General features: G+C 38.0%; 2 protein-coding genes across 4 annotated transcripts in view; one reads left to right on the top strand and one right to left on the bottom strand.

The window, feature by feature from the left end:
* The window catches only part of LOC109421432 (kinesin-like protein KIF14), a 73,887-nt gene that overhangs the window by 19,330 nt on the left and 35,462 nt on the right, over positions 1-19,095 (bottom strand). The window lies entirely within an intron of this gene.
* LOC109421433 (uncharacterized) overlaps positions 15,593-19,095 on the top strand; it is a 33,822-nt gene continuing 30,319 nt past the window's right edge. For both annotated transcript variants that reach the window (XM_062849588.1, XM_029871166.2), the window contains exon 1: positions 15,593-16,371. In XM_062849588.1, the coding sequence (XP_062705572.1) occupies positions 16,191-16,371 (181 nt within the window). In that variant the 5' untranslated portion in view covers positions 15,593-16,190. The remainder of the gene's footprint in view (positions 16,372-19,095) is intronic.

Genomic DNA, 19,095 nt, shown 5'->3' with positions numbered 1-19,095 from the left:
ATCAATGACAAGATTTGCTATGATTGTATATTTTGCTATTGATTAGCCATTTTAAGTTTTTCATAATAACAGAAGAATGGCAAAACGGGATATGATGGCAAAACCAGTTATTATTTTGTCCTTTGTTTGCCATCAGCCTCTACCCGGGTGGGAAGCTGACAAGACTGATCAAAGCAACGATGGACGGTGTGCAAAACTGTTTAAAGGTTTCGGATGAGCTATCCAGTTCGTTCGAAGTTCGACGTGAACTGCGACAAGGTGACGGACTCACACGGCTACACTGCAAAATATTTTTGCTGGTAATCAGCAAACTTTGCTGATTTTTGGTGTGCTGATTGCATTCGGCAATACAAATTACTGAGTATCAGCAATTATTTTTCAACTTGCTGAACCATCCAGCAATTTTGACAGTTGATCAGCAAAGTTGTGCTGAAAGTTACTTTGGTGTGTACACTATAACATGGCTCTGGAAAGTGTAAAGGCCCAAATACAATGTGGGCGGCATAGTGGCATGGCGGCATGACGGCACGAGCGCGTTGTGTTCTAAATCTGACTGTCTGACTGACTGTTATGCCGCTGCCGCTTTGCCGCAATTCAGAACACAATGCGGACGGTTTGGCGAACGGTTATTTGTAATTAAAGACGTGACGTTATTTTGGCTGGCTGTAATCGCGATCGTAAAACTTTGAATTATTTTATTGAAATCATTAATGGCAAAAATTGCAAATGTAAAAAATGTTCGAGATTGTTAGGATCTATAAAACTTCCAGGAAATGATGTTGGAAGAAAGTACATGCTGATAAATAGATTGTAAACGCTATTCAATTTACCGTCTACGCTGGCAGCGTTCGACTAGGAACGAAAGCCCAGAGTAGAACCATAGATTAATTTCGTAGAACCGTCAAACTCAAATCGGATCGTAAACGACCGGAAGTTGTCGGCTGCTAAACTTTGCGATGTTCTTTCATAAAACGGTTCCACAGATGCTTCCATTCCTTTTTGTATCTTCAACTTGACACATTTCACGCCATGGTTCTTGAACTTCGTGGAACGATATTTCCATGAATATATTAAGATTCCCAATCTTTAACTCCAAAACCGATTCCCAATCTTTAACTCCAAAACCGAGTCCAAAACAAAGAAAAACCATAAAGACAAAACACTCTGATAATTCTCATCGTACACCAATTAAAGCGTCTATTTGAATGATAGTTGACCAACTGCACACCCGTGTAGCGCGCGCATCGTTTTCATTCGAGTTTGGCGTTTTATCGCCACCTAGATGATGGTTGGCCAAACTCAGTCCTTTCAGTATTGGACGAACATGATTATGTGGCTATGATTTGTATCGAACAATGTTTGAAGTGTTACGTCTGTTTGTCTGTGTAATCATACCTCAATTTATCTTTGAGGTTTATCATTCTAGAGAAGTTTTCAGAGGGTAACAAATTTATTTATGCAAAGTGAAAATCTGCCATTTTTTGGGATGGTGTCGCTTCAATTAAAAAGCGTAAATTGGATCTTCTGTTCTATTCTGGTTTTAATATGATGGTTGACATTTAACTATATAAACAATGCTGGAAGAAAAAACATTCTAACGCAAAGCGTAATGCGAAGATGTGTCAAATCCAAAAAAAACAATATTATTTCAATTTTAATACTTACCGGATCATTTGTTTGAATTTGGCACTGTTAGTCGAGTTTTTTTCTTTTTAAATTATATTACAATAGGATTGACAGATGTTTTTGATCAACTCAATAAAATAGCATGTTGAAATATCATCATCCAAAAACCCATTCTAGTTTTCTATACTTCTAACTCAAATTACGTCCACGCAAAGGACTATAATGTAACAGAATGTTAACATGCTCCGCTTTGCCGCTCATCCTTTGCCGCATTTTTTCCAAATTTATGGAAGAAAGCGCATTTTAGTACAATGCCGCTCTTGCCGCTAAACACTCATTGTGCGCAATCATATGGCGTCCCATGTGTTGGAAATTTGCCGTTGCCGCTCATGCCGCTATGCCGCCCACATTGTATTTGGGCCTTAACGCGACGAGTTGGGCTCAACAGCTGCATGATTTTCACAAAAACGTGAAGCAGCAAAGGTCGGACGTCAAAAAAACCCGGGTAGAGGTAAAATACTGACGATCAAAACGTGATATAAATTTGATTGATATTTCAATATCAAACGAATAGCTCGTGGCTATTGGTTAGATCTTACAAAATCTAAATATGATATGATGATGATGTCCCAGGAGTAAATTTTTGATTTTAGTTTTAGATCTTCTATCTCTTATGTCAATCAAACCCATATCACTTTTTGATCTCCATAATAAAATATGCTATTATTGAGATCTTTTCCTCTACTCGGGAAAGTATATTATGGTAGGCAGAACCGAACATGATAGGATTCAGAGCACGGACCAGGGTAGTAACTTGGCAAGCGTTGAACGTGATCGACTGATGGAGAGTGGCAGCCCCAAACAGAATATTAGAGGATTTTTCGGCTTCCAAACTATTAAGCGAAAATATCTTTCATACGTCCGACATTTCAATGGGCTATGCTATGGTTTCAAATGCTTAAGGACAAACATCTTCAAATCCCGCTTCAAAAGTGCATGAGAACTTCAGACGCACAAATCTCAAGAAGCAAGCTTCAAACAACAATGTATTCTATTATTCTGTTTTTACTCACTTGTAATAAGCTTAAAATGAGAAGCTCAGGTGCGCAGGTTTTGTTTACGACGAGATTTGTGCCCTCAAAATCGTGAGTAGGTGCCGAAGTCGGCGATTGTGGCGGCCATTTTGGCCATTCTAACAAGTCTGTCCTTAAACAGACTAAAATTTAAAAAAATCCCTGTTAATTTGAAATATTCGACAGTTTCCACGGTGAACCGAATGTTTTAGCGTATTTTTGTTGATAATGTCTTTCATTTTAAATGTGATGTTGAGCAAATAAATTTAGGAAAAAATGTAATTTAGATTGCGGACAGAAATGCAGATGTTCCTGTGAAAATCGAACCCCCTCTTGGTTACAATGTCACGTTAAACGTTCCTATCTATCACTTTCCGATGCAAAACATTGAAACATTTATTGGGGGACGATAACAAATTTTATCAGTTTCATGGGGGACGGCAGACCAATAAATGTATTTTGGGAAATACTGTAGTACATCCAACTGACACAAAGAACGCACTGACGAACACACGTAACGGTAAATCCACAGATAAACAGACGTAAGGGAAATTCATCAAAAACTTTTGTCTGGTGTCTTTTTTATGAACACACTGCCACCTGTTGGTAGAACCGCGCGTGACATTGTCGGCCATGATGTATTTCGATTTGACGTTTGTCTAGCACGCTCACTACTACAGAAATCACCTGTAATTTTCGTTTGCATCATTCAGCAACGTGTACACTGGCAAACGTCAAAGCGATCGAACACTAGCGCCTCTGGTGGAAGGCCCGCAGAAATAAAAAAAAAATGAATTGATCGTTAATTGCATGTCTATGATAAATCTAGTTCCATCGTACACTAAATTCAAATAGACTGTTTGACAAATAGCCAAAACGAACTGTCTGAGACACTTACCTTGGTTCTGTTAGAATTTATTGTTTGCACCCTACCACTACATAGTTTATGGTTGGCCAGACGTACTGTTTTTAAATAGTGTTGGGCGATTATGTCACCGTGACATAGTTTTGAATTGACAAATGTGTTATGAGTTACGTCTACTTATCTGTGCTAAATTATTGCACTTTGAGATCTGATTGGTAGTACGTATCACGACATTTGTCATGAAATAAATAACATTGATAACATATGATTGTCTACCGTACGATTATTACAAATCAGAAAAGCAACTGAATCACATTGCGATAACGTTGCATTTCATCGCAATTTGTCGGTGATAGGGAATTACAAATGATATCATCTAGCCAAGAGTCGAACTCTGCTCTATTTGTCTAACCCATCTACCCATCATGGGCTGACATTGAAACTTTAGAGCACCTTTAATGTCCTGGTAAAAGTAGAGTAAAACCGAGCACACTGCGTTGCAGGATTACCCATTTCGCATGAAGGCATTTCGACCGTCCCACTTCGACTGGTTAAAAAAAAAGGAGGGCGATTAAACGGAAAGTGAAACAAAATGTTTCTAGCAAAAATAACTAAATACATACATGGTGATGAAGAGACAGGTTCAGGAAAGTTGAGAGAATCTAATATAAAATAAGCGTTTGAAATTGTTGTAGGTATAATTGGTTAATGATGGAATGTAAGTAGGATTGTGATATATTGGGTAGGGAATCGCGCCACTTGGGCGGTGGCTTCGGGGTCATGCACAAATTACGTCACGCTTTAAGGGGGGAGGGAGGGTTTTGCAGAACGTGACGACCCATACAAAAAAATTTTAGATCCCATACAAAAAGTGTGACATAGGGGGGAGGTTGGATTGAGAAAGGTCAATTTTTGCGTGACATAATTTGTGTATCACCCCTTCTATATTCGTCTGTTTTCCACTATAACTCAGTCAAATTTGAACCAATTGACACAACTTTTGGAATGTGGTGAGATAGGTATAGTATCTACAACATTTCAATTCAATTGGTTCAAAATTGACTGAGTTATAGTAGAAAACAGACGAATATAGAAGCCACCGCCCAAGTAGCGCGATACCCTACCTATATTACATCTAAATAAAAAAGATATTAGAGTAATAACTGCTCCGATAACCTTGTTATTATTCATATGGAATTTAAAAAATCATTTTATGAACTTGAATGATTTAGCAAGCTAATAAAAAAATGGATAAATGTATTCTTTTGCAGCTTTAGAATGCTTTGTCAGTCCGGAGTGTTTGCTATAGTGCGGTATTTTCTGGCTGTTGCTAGATCGCAATCGCAATCTGATTTTTTTTTCTAGTAGATCCTAGTATAATATAATGATTACAGCTGTGAAAACCATACATTACGATTAAAAACTGGAAGAAAAAAAAATTTTTTTCGTCTTGTATTTTCCATAAGAAATACACGTGATTGGCTAAAATAGAAACCAAAGTTGTGAATATGGCCAAAACTGCGGCAATGCTTCTATTTTGGTCAGTGCCACTTTTAATGCAAAAATCAAGTATTAGCTTGATTTCTGCATTTTACCTACAAAATATAAATTGAAAGCTTTTTTATTTTAGACATTGGTACTTTTTATAGGATTATAGGTTATTTTTATACAAATGATTTCTTTTAGGCTGGCCCAAACTGGTGCCCGCATCCTAGTGGAACATTTCGTTGACTTCTTTATGGTCATTGCCGAAGGAAGCTCTCATAAATAAATGCGATTGTGGTCATAGAGCACTATGCAGAGGATGAGACTCGGTCCTAGTAAGGACGTTAGGCTAGAATGAAGAAGAAAAGGCTCTCCAGGTGAGAAAAAATATTATTTTTTCATTTGTTTTTACAAAGATACTGTGAAACGTGAAGACTGATTTCAGCATTATTTATAGACGTAAGTATAGTTCAGCTATCATGATCAGCTATCTTTGTTCAAACACTTAAGTAATGGTTTGCTTGCAATAAAACATTATCAATAAAGTGAAACAGTTCAAGATACCATTTGAATATTCAGATATTTTTTTTTTTTTGCTAGGTTTCTAGCTGCACTCTGAATAGAGTTGAAACCTCTACACTAGACCCGAAGATAGAAAAGAATACGTAATCTTTCAGAAGCAGTTTGCCAGCCGTACGCGGAAAATGATATCCATTAAGACACTGTTGCAGACTGACTCAAAAAGTTACGGTAGAAGATTGGAAAGTTTTCAATTGGTCAGTCAGTCAGGATTTGCCTATGTAGTGTTATGGTCACACAATTTGTGTTTGTCTTCTTGTTTGTTTTTGTGGTATGGTTCCGTCCAATATGTATATATTTTTCCTCGTTAACCCTCTAATACCCAGCCCAGCCTTTAGACGGGGTACAGTTTAAGCATTTTTGTAGTTTTTGTTTCGTGGACAATCATTTTTTTTATATTTTTAACTGATATTTGGGACTGTTTTGTATATCTTAAAATGGTTTTTGATGTATTTTAAAGCGTATTCACATTTTTTAAAAATCATTGAAAAATTGATGTTTTAGTCACCTTCTAGAAATCATTGTTTATTTTGTATTAAATCGCTACAATTAACATATTTTAATTTTTTCCAAATCATTCTATCCTAGTTTAATAGTTTAAGGGAATCGAATACACTCTAACATTATTTTCCTAAAAATTACACGGAAAATAAAATTATCTATGGAAAAAAATGAAAATAAAAATATTTCAACAATAATCATACAATCTCAAAATGTTTTCATCTCAAAAAATCCGTTCCCTAAATAGGCTACCAGGAAAAATATAAAAGTGTGGGGATGTTCAAAAATAAAAATTAGAAAAATCAAAAACTGAAATTCACGAACATCTTCCAAAACATGTTTAAATCGATTTTACATGACGAAAAATGATATTTAGATCAAAATCAAAATTTTGGGTATTAGAGGGTTAAGTCAGTTGTCGTATGTTTGTTTTTTTTTCATCGAATCAATCGAACCCCGTATGTTAAAATATAGTCAATCCTGGGTCAAATTGTTTTCTTGATTTCGCTAATCGTTTTCTACTTCTCTGTGTTCATCTCTTGTGTCCTTAAATTATCATCGGTCCAAAACCCATGGAAACATGTAACTGAACTTCTGATATTTTTTCTGTTGGTGTCATAATACCATCTAAGAGATAAACAAAAATACGCTAAGTTGGTCAGTTGATCTCAATAAAATTTTAAAATAATAAAGAATGCTTGTCAACTATTATGTATTCATCCCCCTACAAATACTATGACAAATATACAAATTCGTTCAATTGTTCTATCGGTCCTACCTAGATAAACCATGTCATTTTCTCAAGTGTAGCCTAGAAATGTCAACCTAGTCATACACAAGTAACGTTGTTCAGTTAATAAAAGCAGTCAGTTTTTGTCCAAAATGTGTTCGAAGTGACACGTCAACGAACGTCAACGAAGCATTGACGTCAACAATACGTTTAAGTGTTCGCACGTTAGCTTCGAATCTATCAGCACAATTAAGTGCTGCAAATCTCCTTCCCACTATTAATTCTTCGGTCGATTTTAATTGCTTTATTTAAAGAAAATATGACCAACTAACATTGGAAAAATTCGAAAAAGCGACTATGACATCAATAAATTACTAATCAAAATCAACCGAGAAACGTGGGAAATAGAGCCCAATCAACATTTTGAAGTCAGCTGGCTGTAAAAGGTTCCAAAACCTGTCACAAATCCTATAATGCTTTTATTAGGATTTGTAACGATCATCAAAACCTTCTCAAATCCAGCCGACTTGGAACTGTTGCATGGGAATAGACTCTAATGAGCCCCGGAGGTTCCTCCGTGTTTATCGAGCTTGTCTGATGCATATGATCAGCCATACTCCATCTGCAGCAGCCGGTTCGTGATGAACCGTTGGAGGCGCATTAAAGTGTTAAAAAGGTGATATGTTTCACTAAAGAACACTACATTACAATAATCAAAATGAAACTCCTTCACTTTAATACCGTCAACCCCTGCGAACTTGGCCAGGGTACGAACTTTGAATATTCAGATATTTCTAGCTCGAATCTTAATAGCTAATCAATAACATATTGAAAGTGTTTAATAGTAAATAAGACATTTTTTAGTAAAGTTTTTTTGAAAACGTGAAGTATAGGTCGCGATCAATGTGGCAGCTTTGAACAGGTTTAATACAGTTTCACCTTAAGCGAACCCACTTCCATAACAGTAATTACTTATTCACTGAAACATCTAACTTTCAACCAAATATGACCAAGTTTCGCAGTTCGTTTTAGCTGATTGCGCACCTCATTTTATTTGTTTGGGTTACTCGTGGTGGCCACTTGTGCACTTGTGGATGTTTCTCGTTACAGATGATCACACCCCCGCCCGGCCTGGGATGACAACAATCCGTATGTATTATTGTTCCACTTGCTAGCAGCTAGCATCTCTCGTTCAACCAGTTGTCCTTGAATGCGGCTATCGTCTTTCTCTCGCACCAGTGCATTTCCCGACCACGTTTGTTTTGTGCTAGTAATATCATCGGCCGCACCACCAGCAATAACGATGCAACGACCAGCAATGATCGACGGATAATCTAATATTGAAGGAAATTCCGGTTGTTTGTTGCACTCCGCTGAGTTTTTGAATAATTTTAAACATATGAACTTTTGTAGTATATTTTCCTTACTAGATATTAAATATGAATTATAATAGCAAAAAAGCAATTAATATTTAACAAAGCAACAATATTACAAAGGCTGATTTGAGTCTTACAGTGCTTTAATCACTCTTGCAGGGTTTGTTTCCTTTAGGATTTCAAAAAATACATAAATGTCAATTTAGCGTTTATTTTTGTGTAGTGGTTAAAATTATTATATTTTTACATACATTTTAAGAATTTTAAGATAAGTCACACGCTCATTGTACATGAACGTACTTACTTACCTTACCGATCAGGCTAAGGCAGGGGTGGCCTCTGCTGTACATAGTGCCATCTCCATTCCACTCGGTCTATGGCTGTTTGTCTCCAGCTCCGCACTCTGCGTAGTGTCCGCAGATCGTCCTCCACTTGGTCGACCCACCTAGCTCGCTGCGCTCCACGTCTTCTTGTACCGGTCGGATGACTCTCGAGAACCATTTTAGTCGGGTTGCTATCCGACATCCTGATGACGTGACCCGCCCACCGTAGCCTCCCGATTTTCGCGGTATGGACGATGGTTGGTTCTCTCAGCAGCTGATGCAGCTCGTGGTTCATTCGCTTTCTCCAAGTCCCATCTTCTATCTGCACTCCGCCGTAGATGGTACGCAACACCTTCCGTTCGAAAACTCCAAGGGCGCGTTGGTCCTCTGCACATAGGGTCCATGTTTCGTGCCCATAGAGGACGACCGGTCTAATCAGCGTTTTGTAGATGGTTAACTTCGTATTACGGTGAACTTTATTCGATCGTAGAGTTCTGCGGAATCCAAAGTAAGCACGATTTCCTGCCACAATGCGCCTCTGAATTTCTCTGCTGGTGTCGTTGTCGGCGGTCACCAATGAGCTCAAGTACACGAATTCTTCAACCGCCTCGATTTCATCACCGTCGATATGAATTCGGGGTGGCGGGCGCGGTGATTCCTCCCTGGAGCCCTTTGCCATCATGTATGGTAAGTGGGGGCAGGATGGGTCACCTAAGAAATGGACCCCTATAACTGTCTGAATATAAATCGCATTTCTCTGTATTCTACCACGACTCTCAGATACACTAGTCAGCTATGATATAAAAGTATAGAAAGGTCATAAAGTTTGAAACCTGCTTCTTGACAAGCAATTTTGAAAACATGACCCATCTTGCCCCACCTCATTTTTACGGGGGCAAGATGGGTCAGCTATCAGAAAACTCGATTTTTCTCCAACAAAAAATACTATATCTTCTATTTTTTCTCTATACATCTAAGCTTCACAGACGTACAGATTACATGAAAAAAGTGTTGAAACATATCGGTAGATTATTCTCAGAACTAGAAGATTTTTGTTCAGGTAGCCATGAACGGACTTTGAAAACTTATATTTTTTGTAGGAAAATTTCAAAAATAGTTTCACAAACTCTCAGTGCTCTAATTGCTTCGATAATGTAGGTCACAGAATAGCCTTTCAATGAAGAATAAAACATTTTCAAAAACTGTGCAAACATACCGAAAAATTAGGGTGACCCATCTTGCCCCGTCTACACAATACACGTAGTTATATGGAATGTATAGCATAAGGAGTATAACGAAAAAATATTTAATTTTTTTCTGTGCAAGGAACGTAAAGAATTTTTAAAACAATATATCACTTTTTTGTGTATCCACTTCGTTCATCTGGGAAAATTATTGAAAGATTCAAAAAATATATAGTACGGTTGAAAACGGTACTGACCCATCTTGCCCCATGACCCATCTTGCCCCCACATACCATACTTTGTCTTCAAAACATTAATGACTAATCCGTTTCGCCTGGCTTCATTCTTTAGTCGGATGTACGTTTCCGCCATCGTCTCATATTTACGAGCAATAATATCAATATCAGCTGAACGAACTTTGTGAAAATCGTATCACTCGTGTTAATCCCCGCTCTCCTTATTACACCCTCTAACGCAATGTTGAACAGCAAGCACGATAGACCATCACCTTGCCGTAACCCTCTGCGAGATTCGAAGGGACTCGAGAGTGTCCCTGATACTCGAACTACGCACATCACTCGATCCATCGTCGCCTTGATCAACCGTATCAGTTTATCCGGGAATCCGTATTCGTGCATAATCTGCCATAGCTGTTCTCGATCGATTGTATCATACGCCGATTTGAAATCGATGAACAAGTGATGTGTGGGCACGTGGTATTCGCGGCATTTCTGCAACACCTGGCGGATGGCGAACATCTGGTCCGTTGTAGCGCGTTCACCCATAAATCCAGCCTGATATTGCCCCACGGACTCTCTTGCAATCGGTGATAGACGGCGGCATAAAATTTGAGAGAGTATCTTGTAGGCAGCGCTCAGTAGTGTGATCGCGCGGTAGTTCCCGCAATCCAACTTGTCGCCCTTTTTGTAGATGGGACACACGATACTTTCCATCCATTGCTCCGGTAATACTTCCTCCTCCCAAATCTTGGTAATGACCCAGTGTAGTGCTCTCACCAGTGCTTCTCCACTGTATTCTAGAAGCTCGCTTGGTAGTTGATCTGCTCCAGCGGCTTTGTTGTTTTTCAACCGGCCAACCTCCGCCTCAATCTCTTGGAAGTCAGGGGCCGGAACTCTTTCGTCCTGCGCACATACTCCTAAATCTGTTACCTTCGGTACTTGCAACGTCTTCATTGAGGTGCTTATCGTAATGCTGCCGCCACCTGTCGACCACCTCACGCTCGCTCGTGAGAATATTCCCGTAATTATCTCGGCACATGTCGGCTTGTGGCACAAGCCTCTGCGCGAGCGGTTCAGCTTCTCGTAGAACTTTCGTGTGTCCTTAGCGCGGTACAGCTCTTCCATCGCTTCGCGATCTCGTTCTTCCTGCTGGCGCTTCTTCATCCGGAAGACTGAGTCATACATGAACGTTCTAATTTTTATTTTATTTGGTTCATCAACTCCGGAGAGTTACCAGTTTAGAAATGGACATTAGATATTTTTCGTTCCCAAATTTGGGCTGTAGATAGACAACTAGGGTAAATCATCAATTGTTGAACGATTAGTACTGATATTTTTGTTTTAAATGTTTTCAGTGTATAATTTAACTGTAGTTGAAAAATATCTAGAGAACGTCTAGATCCACTCATTTGTTATACTTAGCATTGAAATTAAATTCCCTTAAATTCCATTTTCTAAGAGGAAATAGAATATTTGTATCGGAAGTCTGCAATCCATAAGTCTTGAAATCCCGCTTCAACAGTTTATTAGAACTTCAAACGCACAAATCTCAAGAAGCAAGCTTCACACAACAGTGTTTTTCATTATTCTGTTCTTGCTCACTCGTAATAAGCTTAAAATAAGAAGATCAGGTGCGCTGGTTTTGTTTACGAAGAGATTTGTGCCCTAGAAATCTGGAGTAGGTGCCAAAGTCGGCCATTGTGGCGGCCATTTTGGGATTCTAACAAGTCTGTCCTTAAGCTAGCTCATCCTAATGTTAGACGATTCTCGCTAATTGAACGGTTCGACCAATCATTGAACTGTTTTATTTTGGCCACCAAACCCTACATAGACCCAACAGTTATCCGATGTGGGTCCAACAGTCAATAAGATTTGACCCGAATTTATTCCAACATCTAATATTTTTTTCAGTCTGGTGGAATTATTTCCGGATTTTCCGTGTTTTATGCCCAGCTAGCCAATATGCGTGAAAATTCATTAGAATGACAAGGGATTTGAAGAGAGCTTTGTTTGACTGAAATCGTTTTGAACATGACTAGAAGCAAAAATGACTGAAAAGATTTGTTGGATAATGTTCACACTCAGCGAAAAATATTAACGAAATTCATCAAAATATCTTATAAATTTTTGTAATTAAAAATGATGGATGCCATAAGCTTATGAAAATAAATCGTGTTTGTTATGACACGAAAATTGCAAAAAAAATCTTAAAATAATGCAAACTGGAATGGATCCATGAACTTCGGGATCACTGAGCTAGTGTTCAATCCAGGGGTTTTCAGATTGTGCACCGCGGTGCACTTGGTGCACCGCGAAGCTTTGCCAAGTGCACCACGACGCTTTAAATAACGTGTTTGCATTTCAAAGTTTACAACCTCATTATTAGTTATTTAATTACTTCACATTAATCTCTGACCATCTCGGGTAAGTATCATCTAGAACAGTCTTTCTCAAACTTTTTTGCCGACGCGTGTATTTCTTATGAAACTGGTGGGTCGCGACCCATAGTTTGGGAAAGGTGGATCTAGAATCTAAGTAAGCTAGACCGGAGCAAGTTGAAACGGGTGGGGTAAGATAAAACAGCGCGTTTGTATGATGATATCTAATCATGTTTAACAATTCGAAAGTCGTAACACATAGTTTTTGATTCATTCAATCTTTTGGTAAAGGATGAATTTTCAAATTGATGCCTATTTCAATTCTACTTTTAAATTAGTTTTTAAAACAATCTGGTTTGTATCGAAACTGATTGTTCTGTAAACCCTAGCACTCACTCTCTGCATACAAGCAAGAAGCGTACGTTTTTACGAGGATGTGGCTATTTAATCGCGAGAGTCAGTTCCATGTTTATACGTTTTTTTTTTCAACTACGTCTTTGCTCTGGCGAACAACAAACAACCGCACACATATTGCGCAGTCAATACATTCACAGCGATGCTTACGCTGTACTACTACTCAACGCTGGATGGATTGGATGGAAACGATAAGAGAGAAACCTTGGTCGTCCCAACCAACGGAATTATAAGCGTGAACGTTATATTATAGGGGTGTGGGATATAGAATGTCCCGTGTGAGAACTTTCAACAAGGGTTGAAAGTTTTATTTCTAACTTATTCTTTGTTAAAAGCATATTAAAACGGATCATCAACTAGTGGCTACTGATTCTGATTTGTATGTAGAAGGTTTTGGGTTCAATCCCTGGCCCATCCCTTTCCTACTACTTTTTATCTTTTTATGTTATCTCCTCTCAACATAGGGGAGACTGATCCCTTGTTTTTTTTTGTCTGTATTAACGAGATTTTTAACCCTACGCTAGTTCATCTCGGGACCCACGTTTTTACTTCCTTTCCGAAGGAAGAACCCACATTTTGTGAGTATGTCGGGAGTGGGATTCGATCCTAGGTCCTCGGCGTGATAGTCAATTGTTCTAACCACCACACCAGGTTCGCTCCATGATCCCTTGTTCTTAATTTGCTTATAACTTCAAGAAAAACAAAAAAACTAGGTTCAATTTTCTCACAGAATGCCAGGTTAACATCTGTTGCAAGTTCGGATGAGTGTAATCAGTTTTGTACCTTTTAATTCCGCCTTATTTTGCTTATCCTTTGACAGATTCCGCAAAATAGGGCGGAATTAAAAGATACAAAACTGATTACACCCATTCGAAGAGGGTATTCTGCTTAGAGGGTTCGAAAAATCGGTACAAGATCTGTTGCAAGTTTATACAAAACAGAAGAACTATAAATTATTGTTGAAGTTTTCATAACTGGGATTTTGTGAAAGCATGTCTTATGAAGTATTTTACAAATATGTGTGACACATGATCCCCTTTTGAGCATACGGTTCATTTATAGAGAAATCAACTTCAGAGGCATCCTATTGATTTTCTTTTGAATTTTCTTGTATTTTTTGATCAATATAGTGTATTCCAAATTGTAAGATTTCCTTAAATTTTTAAGAATATATCGTATTTTGAAAATGTGAAGAGACTTTTAGGGTGTGTACTAAAATAATAATTATCTGACACATTTTATCATTGAACATACCTACTAGAATTCCAAGTAAATAGAGGCTTCCAAATAGAATTTTATTTTTTCGTACATGAAATGTGTGTGTAATTCACGAGGGATCAAGATCAAGTCTCCCCATGCCTCTGTAGTGTGTACTAAGCTGCATTAATTGAAATATCTTTATAACAACCTTATTTGGATAGATATGTTTGGTAGAGTACTTTCCCGAGCAAAGTTTCATAATAAACAGATAACATACTGTGTTATCTGATATCAAAAATAATTAACATTAAAATATCTTATTATGTTATCACCAGGGGCACCCTGATAACAACTTCTGTAAATCAATTGATTTGATCTGATAGAAAACTCATTATGTTATCAGCGAGATATTTACTTTGTCATTGATAACTAACTTCCGATGTTGTTGTCGATGATGATGGTTCTGAGTTTGACACGGGAACATGAATCATCAGGTTGATAATACAAAACTGTTAAATGAGTTCTGAAATGAGCACCAGTTATCATTTTGTTATGGGACTATTATTCGACTTTGCTCGGGTTATTTATACTACGTGTTGTGAAATTTTAGCACGATTTGGTAAAATTTTCACAAGAGTATTGAGGTTTTTCAGATTTGCCTAAAAGATATCTGAAGGATTGAAAACAAATCATCAGCCGTTAAAAAATATGTAATGCAATGCATTTTCGAAATCACTTATAGCTAAATCATAGTGTCTTGTCCAAATGTAATGGAAAAAATATGCGAGAAGAAAACTTTCCGTAAATTAATAAGAATATTTTCAGATAGGCTCTAATGTATGTTGTCCCTAAATGGCGTGACGGTTGCAATACCAGGATGAAGGCACTACAGAGTATTCAAAAAGTAAATAAATAAAAAACGTTCCTGGTTTCCGCCCAACACTAAATCCACTCATAAGTACTAATATGCTTCATATAATTTCCGATATTGAGATAATACAGCAAACTATTACAGCAGTTTGACAAAAAATCATCAATTCTTCTATTGCTTCAATAGGACGCAATCAGTGTAGTACGGTTTGTAGTAATGAGCTGAATTATTGTATGATGAGATGATAAAATTTCCGTTTCTGCGCTGAAATAGTGTAACAAGCGAGGACATTATAATTCCATGAAAAATTATATGCTGCTTGAGCATAGCTTTAGGTAAATGCGTTGTTGTATTCTCCATTTCTTGCAAATTCAATAACACAGTTACCCCAAACTTTGCTAAAACAGCATCCAATTAGGCAAGGAATTACAATACCCACGCTTTTTGCATTATTAGTCATCTCGCCATCCAGAATTCTGCTCATTAAATAAATCTAGTACTTCACTGATTGCATCCTATTAGTCCTTCGCGTAATTGTTGAAACACAAACGAGAAATTTCAATGGGTGTACAGCTTCTGATACCTGGCTGCATACATACATGATTTTTTGCGTATTATTTCACTAGTTCATTTAGCACCATCGTCCCCTACCCTCTATACACGCATTGAACAAAACAGAGAGCGATATTGGCGGCATCGAGCCGAGCCACGCTAGGCAGGTAGCGTATTCCCCCTTTTCAAGTGAGCGTATCACTTTCGTCCAAAGCTTCAGTCAGTAAGGTTGCATAGAGAAACCTCTCAGAAGAAAACTTGTTTTTTTTTTCGAGCAAGTGTACCGCGATTTGTAAAGTAAAGGGCTATTTTTGTAAAAACCCACGTTACACACCGAACAGTCTGTGCGATATAAAAATAGTGTATTGGGGTTTACCCGTCTATGAACAGTGAGTAGGCGCCATTTGCGAAAATAGTATTTCAAAAGCAGTCTACGCCAAGTCAGACATACCAGATCGTATAAATAGCTACCGTGCAGTGTTCAAGTTTGTCTGAATGAAAAAATAGTGCCCAAATTTACAACTCAGAGGCAGAAAGTGCATTAGCGTAGTTTTGGTAGTAAATTTGTAGAGCTTCAGTTAAAGCGATACCTTTGAGCGCCACCCATCTTCATTGGACAACGTGAAGCCATAGAGTAGAACGCAGCACTCAAGTCCTCTACACGTTCGACCTGATCGCGTTCATTCAACCGTGCTTGTTGGATCAGTCCAATAGGGTTCTAAATCCGGCTCGGAACTGCCTTACTCTGGCTTCCTCTCGGTAGCGTAAACTGCCTCAAGACGTTTTCCCTCAAAATGGATATCTACTACATGAGCGACAGTATCCAGTATGGGTCCTTTCGGAACCCTCTCTACCGGGACTACGAAAAGTTCCCCTATGGGACACTTGAGAACCCGCTGAATAGTCCCCCCAAAAGCAGCGGCCAGCAGATGCAGAAGCAACAACAGCAACGAGACGGCTACAATGTGACCCAAGGTAAGCAGACTACGTATGGGTGATTTTGTGTGTGGTGTGGTGTAGTGTGGTGTGCAACGCAATAATCCATTATTTTGTTTTGTATTCGGCTCACGGTTGCCTTCGGTCTGGAGAGGGCTCGTTCGAGTGACAAACGAATGGATTGGTGTTCCTCTTACGGGCAGGGTGCGTCTCGTCTCGAGTTTGTTGATTGTGTGCATTCCTTTGGCGGAAACGCGGTTTTTTGCTCCCCGTTTGACCGCAGAACGATTGTTTTTTATGGACATGGTAGATAGCCTTTGACTCAATGTGCTAACGATACTATATAATTCAAAAGATTTAAGACTACTGGTAATATTTCTACTAAGGTACACCGGAGCAAGATGAAATAGCGGGTTAACATGTTGTTTTCTAATGATGATAAACAATTAGTATGCCATAATAGTTTTTGATTCTAACAATCTTTTATCGAAGGATAAATTTTTAATTTTTATGAAATCTATTTCAAAACTTCGCGTATCATCAATCTTGTTCCACCCATTTCAACTTGCCCCGGTGTACCTTAATTTGCTAAGGCGGTCGCGATAGAGCGTATTATAAATATACCGATGCGCCATAATTCGCATTACTTCCGAATGGATCGCTGAAAAATTCGGTATTTGGAATATAAAACGCTTTATATTATAATTTTCTGATCCCGTGGCCATGATATGTTTTCTTAGCAAGAGATTTACCAGCCGAGAGCTGAAAATTAGTATAATAAAATAATAATAATAATAATGATACATTTTTGGTATTATCAAATTTACAACCTAAAAATAAATTTCGGAAAATTGAGAGTATCATTGCTGTAGTATGTAGTATTCTATTCATACAAAGCGATTCACTACAGGGCGTTTTCATTTACAGGTATCGCAACGATCGAATTAGAAGGGGCTTTCTTATCGGAATACGGTTAAAAGTTGAGGGTACAAGCTTAATCGAAAAATTGTAGCTTCTTATCCGTCTGAAAAATAATCCCATTCCCAATGCAAAACCAGCGATATTTTTATCGTTTCTCTTTTGGGGCTTTCGTTCGCATCAAACTTTTGGAATCCTGTTGAAACTAGTGGAATCCAGGTTATTAAAGCATCAATAAGATCGTTTGATTTATATGCGCAGTCAGGTTGTTCTTATTATCAAGAAGCAAGCCGATGATTTTGAAGCATCGAAGAGACAGTAAAAAATCACAAATTTATTATGTTTCCAGTTCAAAACCGAATTAGCGACATTTTTTCTTTTACTTCCGCAGCTTTTGCCTTGCGTTAAACACTATGTCGGAAGTGGGGCGCTGTATGGAGCACCAGGTGTACAATACAGCGCCCCACTTCCGACATTGTGTTAAACGCAAGGCAAAAGCAGCGGAAGTAAAAGAAAAAATGTAGCTAATTCGGTTTTGAACTGGAAACAATACATAGATGGCACTGCCTGAATAAACAAAACAATAGCGACTTTAATATAAAACTAGCTGTACCCGGAAAACTTTGTTTTGCCTACTGAGTTTTTGACGTTCTAAGTACAGGTCGCCGTTGTGTGAACGAGTACGCGTGAAGAATCAATTTTCAAAAAAAACTTAAGGTGAATATATAACGAAGTCACACCTCGAATTTTCAAGAGCACAAATCTGAGGAATTAAAAGACGGATTACGCTGAAAAGTTGATCGATTGGTGACCTGATGGTGGTGACCAATCGATCAACTTTTCAGCGCAAACCAACCCTCGGTTCATCAGATTTGTGCTTTTGAAAATTCTATGTTTGGCTTCGTTATATATTCACCTTAATTCATGCATGTTTTTTGGCTCATAAACCTTCTTGGGTGAAAACTAATAGAACAAAACAAAGATGACCCAGATCTGACATTCCGTTCTCAAGTTATGCGCGGTCCAGAGTACCCGGCAAACTTTGTCTTGCCTACTGCGGTTTTTGACATTTCAAGTTTCTAGCCAAGACCAAGCCCGCGGTCAAAATGTATAGAAGATCGATTTTCAAAAACTCTCAATTTTTTCATGTTTTTTGCCTCATAAACCTTCCTTGGGTGAAAACTAAGAGAACAAAACTAAGACGATCAAAATCGGACCTTCCGTTCGCAAGTTATGCGCGGTCCCACGTATGCCACTGCATTTTTATATACAGGGTGTTAGGTTCCTGAGTGCAAACTTTTTAAAGGGTGATAGAGGACCATGAATGGAGAAAAAAATTGTTCTACGCATATGGTCAAATCTCAACCGTTACGTAGTTATTGAACTTCCCATGTTTTTGACTCTTATTGCCTTAACTGGCAATAACTTGGAAATGGTCAAACTTTTCGAAGTTTTTTTACCCTTATTCGAGAGATTATTGAATTTTCTATCAAATCGCATCTTTGAATCGATTGGTTTAGTTAAATAGCTAAGTTTTCTAGAGCGAATTAACTGAAAACAGTGTATTTTTATTGGTTTTTGTCAATTATCTTTGAAACATGTGTAATAAATTAAAATTGTTTCTTGGGCAAAGTTGTGGCCCCTGTTACACTCTACAATTCGTTCTTTGGTACTAAACTTCTATCTCTTATCATTTTCTTGCAATTTTGATTCAAATGTGCGGCACAATGCGCAAAAATGTGTTTTGCATGACAGTTGCAAATTTATGACCTGAAATGCGATGTTAAAATCGAAATTGCAACAAAACGATAAGAGATAGAAGTTTGATGTCAAATAACGAATTGT

The sequence above is a fragment of the Aedes albopictus genome, chromosome 2 (genome assembly GCF_035046485.1).
Source record: "Aedes albopictus strain Foshan chromosome 2, AalbF5, whole genome shotgun sequence".
In the NCBI taxonomy this organism is placed as follows: domain Eukaryota; kingdom Metazoa; phylum Arthropoda; class Insecta; order Diptera; family Culicidae; genus Aedes; species Aedes albopictus.
Note: the sequence above shows the minus strand (reverse complement) of the source record. Positions and strands in the feature narration are given on the sequence as shown.